The sequence below is a fragment of the Penaeus japonicus genome, unplaced genomic scaffold (assembly GCF_977035675.1).
Source record: "Penaeus japonicus unplaced genomic scaffold, GWHDUDI00000001_assembly GWHDUDI00000030, whole genome shotgun sequence".
In the NCBI taxonomy this organism is placed as follows: domain Eukaryota; kingdom Metazoa; phylum Arthropoda; class Malacostraca; order Decapoda; family Penaeidae; genus Penaeus; species Penaeus japonicus.
Window position 1 is genome coordinate 24,804,642 of NW_028234432.1, and position 10,000 is coordinate 24,814,641.

General features: G+C 31.4%; 1 protein-coding gene across 1 annotated transcript in view; it reads right to left on the bottom strand.

Moving 5' to 3' along the window:
* The window catches only part of LOC122258522 (uncharacterized), a 62,945-nt gene that overhangs the window by 45,540 nt on the left and 7,405 nt on the right, over window positions 1-10,000 (bottom strand). Inside the window, exons 4-5 of the mRNA XM_086554740.1 lie at window positions 8,098-8,194; window positions 2,200-2,340 (exon numbers count right to left, since the gene is read on the bottom strand). Of these exons, the coding sequence (XP_086410866.1) occupies window positions 2,200-2,340; window positions 8,098-8,194 (238 nt within the window). The remainder of the gene's footprint in view (window positions 1-2,199; window positions 2,341-8,097; window positions 8,195-10,000) is intronic.

The window sequence follows — 10,000 nt, forward strand, 5'->3', positions numbered from 1 at the left end:
CACAATCTTTTTCCTTTCTCCTTCCTCTCTTTCTCATTGTCTTTCTTAATATCATTCTCTCCTTCTTCTATTCTTCAACGTAAGGCTCCTTCCTGTTTACTTTTATCATTCATTATCTCTATCTCATTGTCTACTTTTATTGATATCATAATCTTTCTCTCTCCTCTTCCTATCATTATTATCATTATCATTATGATCATTATTCTTATTATTATTATTATTATCATCATCATCATTATCATTAATTGTGATCATAATTATTATTGTTACTATTACTAATATATATATATATATATATATATATATATATATATATATATATATATATATATATATATATATATTTATATATATATATATATATATTATGTTTGTTATTATCATCATCGTCATTATTGTTATTGCCATTATCCTCATCATTATCATTATAATTTTCATTACTACTATTGTTATTCTTATCATTACTCTCATCATTATCATTATCATTATAATTTTTATTACTACTATTGTTATTCTTATTATTACTATCATCATTATCATTATTAACATTATCACCATCATCATTATCATAATCCTTATCATCATATAGTCATTATTGTTAATTATCATATTTATTGTTATTATTATAATTTTCAATGTCATCATCATCATTATTGTTATCATCATCATGTGACCATAATTATCATTGTTATCGTCATAATAATCATCATTATCATTGCTTTTCTTTTCATTGCCATCTTTATTATCATAATTATCAATATAATACTATTATCTTTGTCATTATTATTACTATCCTCATCATCATCACCATTATAATGAGCATGATCGTCATTATTATTATTGTTATCATTATCATCCTCATTATTATTGTTATCATTATTGCTCTTATCATTATCATAATTATCATTGTAATAATTATCATCATTACTATCATTATGATCATCATTGTAATTATTATCACCATCAAATTCTTCTTATTGCTATTATCATTGTTATTATTGTTATCATTTTCATATTTACCATTGTTAATGTTTTGTTCTTCTTATTCTCTCTCTTTTTCTTTTTGTTATTATCATTATCATTATTATCATATTTACTATTTTCATTATAAAGATCCTTATCATTGACAACATCATCATTTTCATTATTAACTTTTTCAACATATCATCATAATTATTATTATCTTTATGATCATGATCATTCTTCTTCTTTTTCCTATCAATATCATAATAATGATGATTATGATGATGATGATGATAATAATGATAATGATAATAATGATAGTAATAATAATGATAATAATAATAATAATAATAATAATAATGATAATAATAAAAATAATAATTATTATTATCATTATCATCATTATCATTATTACTAGTATCATGATTATAATTAGTAGAATTACCATTAATACAATGATCACTATAATCACCCTCATCATAATTATTATCATCATTACCATCAGCATCATTATCATCATTATCATTATCCTCATCTTCACCATACTTATCATCATCCGCATTTCAAAAAGTTATTGCATGATATTTTTAATGATGACATTAATATCAAGGAAATTCGAATCTTCTTTCATCCTAAATCATTAAGAATGATACTTTAAGAAAGTTATAAATAGATATACATGCATGTGGTAATGTACTTATAGCATTATTGAAAATGGGTTTAATATAAATCTTGCAAATACAAATATTGCCAAAAGTGCATGCTTATTTTCTTATTATTTTGCCTTTGGTAAAATATCAAAGGAAAAAAAATCCCAATGTTCTATTTATATCCCAAATAATCTATCAATTACACACGACATTCTTCCCCCAAATCCCTTCTCTCTGGACAAACTCCACCCTAGGAAACCCCCAAGCAAAGCCACCCACCGAAAGACAACTACACAACGCCAAAACTAGATTATCCAAAATATACCTCAATGACACAAAAATACCAACTAACCCACAGACACAAAAATACCAACTAACCTACAGACACAAAAATACCAACTAACCTACAGACACAAAAATACCAACTAACCTACAGACACAAAAATACCAACTAACCTACAGACACAAAAATACCTACTAACCTACAGACACAAAAATACCAACTAACCTACAGACACAAAAATACCAACTAACCTACAGACACAAAAATACCTACTAACCTACAGACACAAAAATACCTACTAACCTACAGACACACAGGGCGATCTTCAAAGCGAGACTTCGGTCGGTGTCCATCAAATGCTTGTAAATGTCTTGAATCGAGCTTTTGCAGGCGTCTTGGTGACAGCTGAACGTCTCACAGTGTCTGTTCATCAATTCCAGATAGCTATGGTTGGGGGAGGGAGAGAGAAATTTGGATTAGCTTTGAGAAATGTTGAAGATGATGATGATGATGATGATGATGATGATGATGATGATGATGATGATGATGATGATGATGATGATGATGATGATGATGATGATGATGATGATGATGATGATGATGATGATGATGATGATGATCATGATGATGATGATGATGATGATGATGATGATGATGATGATGATGATGATGATGATGATGATGATGATGATGATGATGATGATGATGATGATGATGATGATGATGATGATGATGATGATGATGATGATGATGATGATGATGATGATGATGATGATGATGATGATGATGATGATGATGATGATGATGATGATGATGATGATGATGATGATGATGATGATGATGATGATGATGATGATGATGATGATGATGATGATGATGATGATGATGATGATGATGATGATGATGATGATGATGATGATGATGATGATGATGATGATGATGATGATGATGATGATGATGATGATGATGATGATGATGATGATGATGATGATGATGATGATGATGATGATGATGATGATGATGATGATGATGATGATGATGATGATGATGATGATGATGATGATGATGATGATGATGATGATGATGATGATGATGATGATGATGATGATGATGATGATGATGATGATGATGATGATGATGATGATGATGATGATGATGATGATGATGATGATGATGATGATGATGATGATGATGATGATGATGATGATGATGATGATGATGATGATGATGATGATGATGATGATGATGATGATGATGATGATGATGATGATGATGATGATGATGATGATGATGATGATGATGATGATGATGATGATGATGATGATGATGATGATGATGATGATGATGATGATGATGATGATGATGATGATGATGATGATGATGATGATGATGATGATGATGATGATGATGATGATGATGATGATGATGATGATGATGATGATGATGATGATGATGATGATGATGATGATGATGATGATGATGATGATGATGATGATGATGATGATGATGATGATGATGATGATGATGATGATGATGATGATGATGATGATGATGATGATGATGATGATGATGATGATGATGATGATGATGATGATGATGATGATGATGATGATGATGATGATGATGATGATGATGATGATGATGATGATGATGATGATGATGATGATGATGATGATGATGATGATGATGATGATGATGATGATGATGATGATGATGATGATGATGATGATGATGATGATGATGATGATGATGATGATGATGATGATGATGATGATGATGATGATGATGATGATGATGATGATGATGATGATGATGATGATGATGATGATGATGATGATGATGATGATGATGATGATGATGATGATGATGATGATGATGATGATGATGATGATGATGATGATGATGATGATGATGATGATGATGATGATGATGATGATGATGATGATGATGATGATGATGATGATGATGATGATGATGATGATGATGATGATGATGATGATGATGATGATGATGATGATGATGATGATGATGATGATGATGATGATGATGATGATGATGATGATGATGATGATGATGATGATGATGATGATGATGATGATGATGATGATGATGATGATGATGATGATGATGATGATGATGATGATGATGATGATGATGATGATGATGATGATGATGATGATGATGATGATGATGATGATGATGATGATGATGATGATGATGATGATGATGATGATGATGATGATGATGATGATGATGATGATGATGATGATGATGATGATGATGATGATGATGATGATGATGATGATGATGATGATGATGATGATGATGATGATGATGATGATGATGATGATGATGATGATGATGATGATGATGATGATGATGATGATGATGATGATGATGATGATGATGATGATGATGATGATGATGATGATGATGATGATGATGATGATGATGATGATGATGATGATGATGATGATGATGATGATGATGATGATGATGATGATGATGATGATGATGATGATGATGATGATGATGATGATGATGATGATGATGATGATGATGATGATGATGATGATGATGATGATGATGATGATGATGATGATGATGATGATGATGATGATGATGATGATGATGATGATGATGATGATGATGATGATGATGATGATGATGATGATGATGATGATGATGATGATGATGATGATGATGATGATGATGATGATGATGATGATGATGATGATGATGATGATGATGATGATGATGATGATGATGATGATGATGATGATGATGATGATGATGATGATGATGATGATGATGATGATGATGATGATGATGATGATGATGATGATGATGATGATGATGATGATGATGATGATGATGATGATGATGATGATGATGATGATGATGATGATGATGATGATGATGATGATGATGATGATGATGATGATGATGATGATGATGATGATGATGATGATGATGATGATGATGATGATGATGATGATGATGATGATGATGATGATGATGATGATGATGATGATGATGATGATGATGATGATGATGATGATGATGATGATGATGATGATGATGATGATGATGATGATGATGATGATGATGATGATGATGATGATGATGATGATGATGATGATGATGATGATGATGATGATGATGATGATGATGATGATGATGATGATGATGATGATGATGATGATGATGATGATGATGATGATGATGATGATGATGATGATGATGATGATGATGATGATGATGATGATGATGATGATGATGATGATGATGATGATGATGATGATGATGATGATGATGATGATGATGATGATGATGATGATGATGATGATGATGATGATGATGATGATGATGATGATGATGATGATGATGATGATGATGATGATGATGATGATGATGATGATGATGATGATGATGATGATGATGATGATGATGATGATGATGATGATGATGATGATGATGATGATGATGATGATGATGATGATGATGATGATGATGATGATGATGATGATGATGATGATGATGATGATGATGATGATGATGATGATGATGATGATGATGATGATGATGATGATGATGATGATGATGATGATGATGATGATGATGATGATGATGATGATGATGATGATGATGATGATGATGATGATGATGATGATGATGATGATGATGATGATGATGATGATGATGATGATGATGATGATGATGATGATGATGATGATGATGATGATGATGATGATGATGATGATGATGATGATGATGATGATGATGATGATGATGATGATGATGATGATGATGATGATGATGATGATGATGATGATGATGATGATGATGATGATGATGATGATGATGATGATGATGATGATGATGATGATGATGATGATGATGATGATGATGATGATGATGATGATGATGATGATGATGATGATGATGATGATGATGATGATGATGATGATGATGAGTTCCGCTAAAATTAAGGTATCCTAATTCCATTTTCTCTGATACGGCATAAGTTTTGTGATCCGGACTACATGGTATAACTTCTACGCTAATGTTTATATATCTATTTCAGTTCAATTATCAACCAATCTGATATAGATGATATGGCATAAATCAAAGTGTCAATTAATCTTATGAGCGCCAGAGATAGTCAAAAGCACGAGGGAAACTTTAGGTTAAAAAACTGATTGAGTTAAATTGACCTTAGCTAAAATGACCTTAGCTGAAGAGCTGACGCGAAAATAGGTCAGGTGACAAGGTATCAAATTTGAGGTGATAAAAAGTGTGCTTTGCCTTGAGAGCGTCCGCCATTATGCAAAATAGCTTCTACGTAAAGCGTATCTCCGGAATTTTCCGAGCTTAATGAATTGCAAATAAACGTAATATGTTATAGTCGGTGTATATCTTGTTATTAGCAAATAGTTTTCTTTAACATTATTGTAACATAATGTCATAGTGAAAATACCATATTGTGTTTCATGATGTAATATCTATAGCCATAAAGGTAATATTATCATTAATATTGATTTAACAAATCATTTCGATTGCCATATTTATCAAGCGATAGACTGACCATTTTCAATATCAACATCATTTCTATGATCAATGTGAATTTTGTTATCGTATCTCTAAACATGTTATCACACAACGTATTCAAACATTGCTAAAATATTGTATCGCTTGAGATATTATATATTGCCCTAATTTAATATCAAGAAAATGTCCCTTGCATTTCAGTATCACTTACCATTGCAATAAAAGTAAAAAAGAAAAGAAAAAAAAAGAAGAAGAAAAAATCTTAATCCTTACATAGACGAAAATGAAAGAGGCCCATGTTGTCTTCTAGATTTTTTGAGCTGTTAAATTGTTGATGTTCTTAATGGGAACACTTTGCTATATTCAAGTACTCTCCAGTTACTTATTTGGTAAACTTTTGACTTGTGAATAGTGAAGGAAGGTAAAGTGATACGTGCTACAAACTTTGCTTTTAAAACTTGAAAAAGGGGATATCTTATTTCTCATTCTATGTATGTATGTATGTATGTATGTATGTATGTATGTATGTATGTATGTATTTACGTATGTATATATAAATGTATACATGTATGCATGTGTGCATTTATGTATATATGTATGTATGTATGTATGTATGTATGTATGTATGTATGTATGTATGTATGTATGTATGAATGTATGTATGCATGGATGTATGTATATATGTATGTATATATGTATGTATGTATGTATGTATGTATGTATGTATGTATGTATGTATGTATGTATGTATGTATGTATGTATGTATGTATGTATGTATGTATGTATGTATGTATGTATGTACGTATGTATGTATGTATGTATGTATGTATGTATGTATGTATGTATGTATGTATGTATGTATGTATGTATATATGTATGCACAAATTTATGTATGTGTGAATGTAAGTATGTATGTATGTGGTTATGCATATCTGAGTGGATGCATAACATGCAAATGTATATGTATATATGTATGTATGCTATGTGCATATCCACATGATCAGTTCGTATGAATTAAAATTATCTATACACGTCGGATATATATATCAATATCCATACACATCTGTATTCAAGAACAAAACATAGAAAATATAAAATACACTTATATATAACATGGCTTTATACTTATTCACTTCTGATCTATACCTAGATATTTCCGAAATTGATATTGAATTTAATAACAAGCAATGAAAGACTCGCCCGTCCATTTAAAAGATCGTAACATTGGCAACCTGAGGGGAAGAGGCAAAATGAAGCCAAAGTTCTTGAAAATATTTCCCTGGAAACTTTTGAGTAGGAGAAAATTGTTAGTCTTTTCAGTACGCCGCTTCGAATTGGGTATTGAAATGTGGAGCGCAGTTGGCGTAGATTTATGCTGGTAAAATCTCAGTACATAACAAAAAATACCAAAATTATATAGCTCGAAACCTATTTCTTTCAAAAGATAAGATTACTTTGCACGTAAAAGGACAAAAAAAGAAAAAAAAAAAAAAAAGGAATAAGCTGAATAAAGAAAACACATAAATAAAAGACGATAGCCCCTCACCAAAGAGAAGAAAAATATCTACTAGTCACAATCATTCAGAATATGAACATTAATCCCAGGAGAAATATACCAAATTTCTTAACACATTAGTGCTAATACTCACCTTTTACAGGAAGCTAACGACATGCAGTCCTTCAAGGCAGAATGACACGTTCCAGCCATGTGTTTCAGCTGATTCAAAGGTTCGTTGTAATCCGATTCTAAAGAGGAATAAGATGGTTAATAAACGGAGGAAAAGACAGACGAACCATTATGAAAAACTGATTCACATGTTTTCGTTTCCATGAGGCTTAACTCTTTCAAAACAAATCATGAGTTTTTTTTTTCCTTTACATTTAATATCAAATTTATACTTTATTTATAACCGGGATCTGCGATGAGGCAGTGTTATTTAAAACTCTAATGATTAATGCAGTGACAAGTACTCTAATGAATTAAAGAAATGACATTCTTATTTAGCATTAGAACTAGAGGAAGCGTGGTACTACATCTTCGTAGTCGCATCTACACTGATGTTTCCATAATGTGCTTGCAAGAAACTCATTCCCAAACATACCATCATAAAGTGCCATAAGCAAAACTGTGTGCTCCCTCCCTCATGCTTCGCTTCTAACTCGAGGATTAAATGAATGAAGATGAAAAAAAGAACTATTGATATTATCGTTCTGCTTTTTTTTCTGAAAAACTATTAATATTATCGTTATGTTTTTTTTTGTTTTTTTTCTGATATTGCTGTTATTATCAGTATTTGAATTTTCTCCTAACTGCATCGGCTGAGACGAAGGAGGAAAAGAGGGTTGTAAACGAGAAAGAAAGAGATGAGGAGGTAAAACTGAAAGAAGAAGAAGGGGATGGAGAAAAAAATAAAGAAAAAAATAAAGGAGAGGTAAAAGATGAAAAGGAAGAAGGAGAAGAGGTAAAAGAGAAATAAAAAATGAGGAAGAAGGCGTTAAAGAGGAAGAAAAGGAGGAAAAGGAAGCAGAAGAGACAGAAGAAGAGAAATAAGAAGAAAAAGAAAAAGAGTGGGAGAAAAAAAGAGGGACGAAAGAGGAACAACAAAAAGAGGAAGAACAAGAAGAGCAAGAAGATGAATAGGTAAAAAAGGAAGAAGAAGAAGAAGGAAAAAAGAACGAAGATGAGGGGGAAAAGAGGTTGAGGATGAGGGTGAATAGTGAGAAGTAGATTAGGAGGAGAAACAAGAAGAGAAGAAGAAAAACGGAAAGAAGATATAGAAAAAAAAATAGAAGTAGTAGTACTGTTGACAGGAGTAGTGGTAACAGAGGAAGAATAGAAAGGAAAAAGGTCCATGAATAAGAAGAAGCAAAGAAGAGGAAAAAAAAGAATGATGATGGTTAGGAGGAAAAATAAGTGCAAGAGGAGAAGGACGAAAAAGAAAGCGAAACAAAAGACGAAGAAGAAAAGGAATAAGGAGAGATTTTTTTTTCTCTCCCTTTCAGATCGAATCCAAACTCAAGTTCCCTTTTCCTCTTAAGGAACCTAGAAAAGATACACCACAAGCTGCACTTTCTACTTACTACAATATATTTTTTTTCCTCAGTCTGACCTAAGACAACACCGCCATGCAGAGTTCGTCACTTGCGGTTTTTGTGTTTTTTGAACTTATTTTGAATTTATGGAACTTAGCTATGCTTTCGCCTCGAGTGACAATTTCCATACGTTTGGCTCAATTCTCCTCCCCTTAGGAACTTAAATGTTGTTTTAATGTATGTTATAAAGTGCTTTATGGTGCATGCGACAAGTACCATTAGGCTAATTAAATTATGCATATCGTTATGTCACGCCATGAGGGTGATGCACGTGGAAATATTTAGATAACAACCTCATATGTTATGTACAAAGAGGTTAGTGATGGTTATTTAACAGAGAAGACAAAAACCCAGTTAAATTTCCAATGACTGTTAAAAAGATGAGCAAAACACACATTTCATCTCGTAAAAAAAAGAAAAAAAAGAAAGAAAGAAAGAAAAGACCCCCCCCCCCCACCC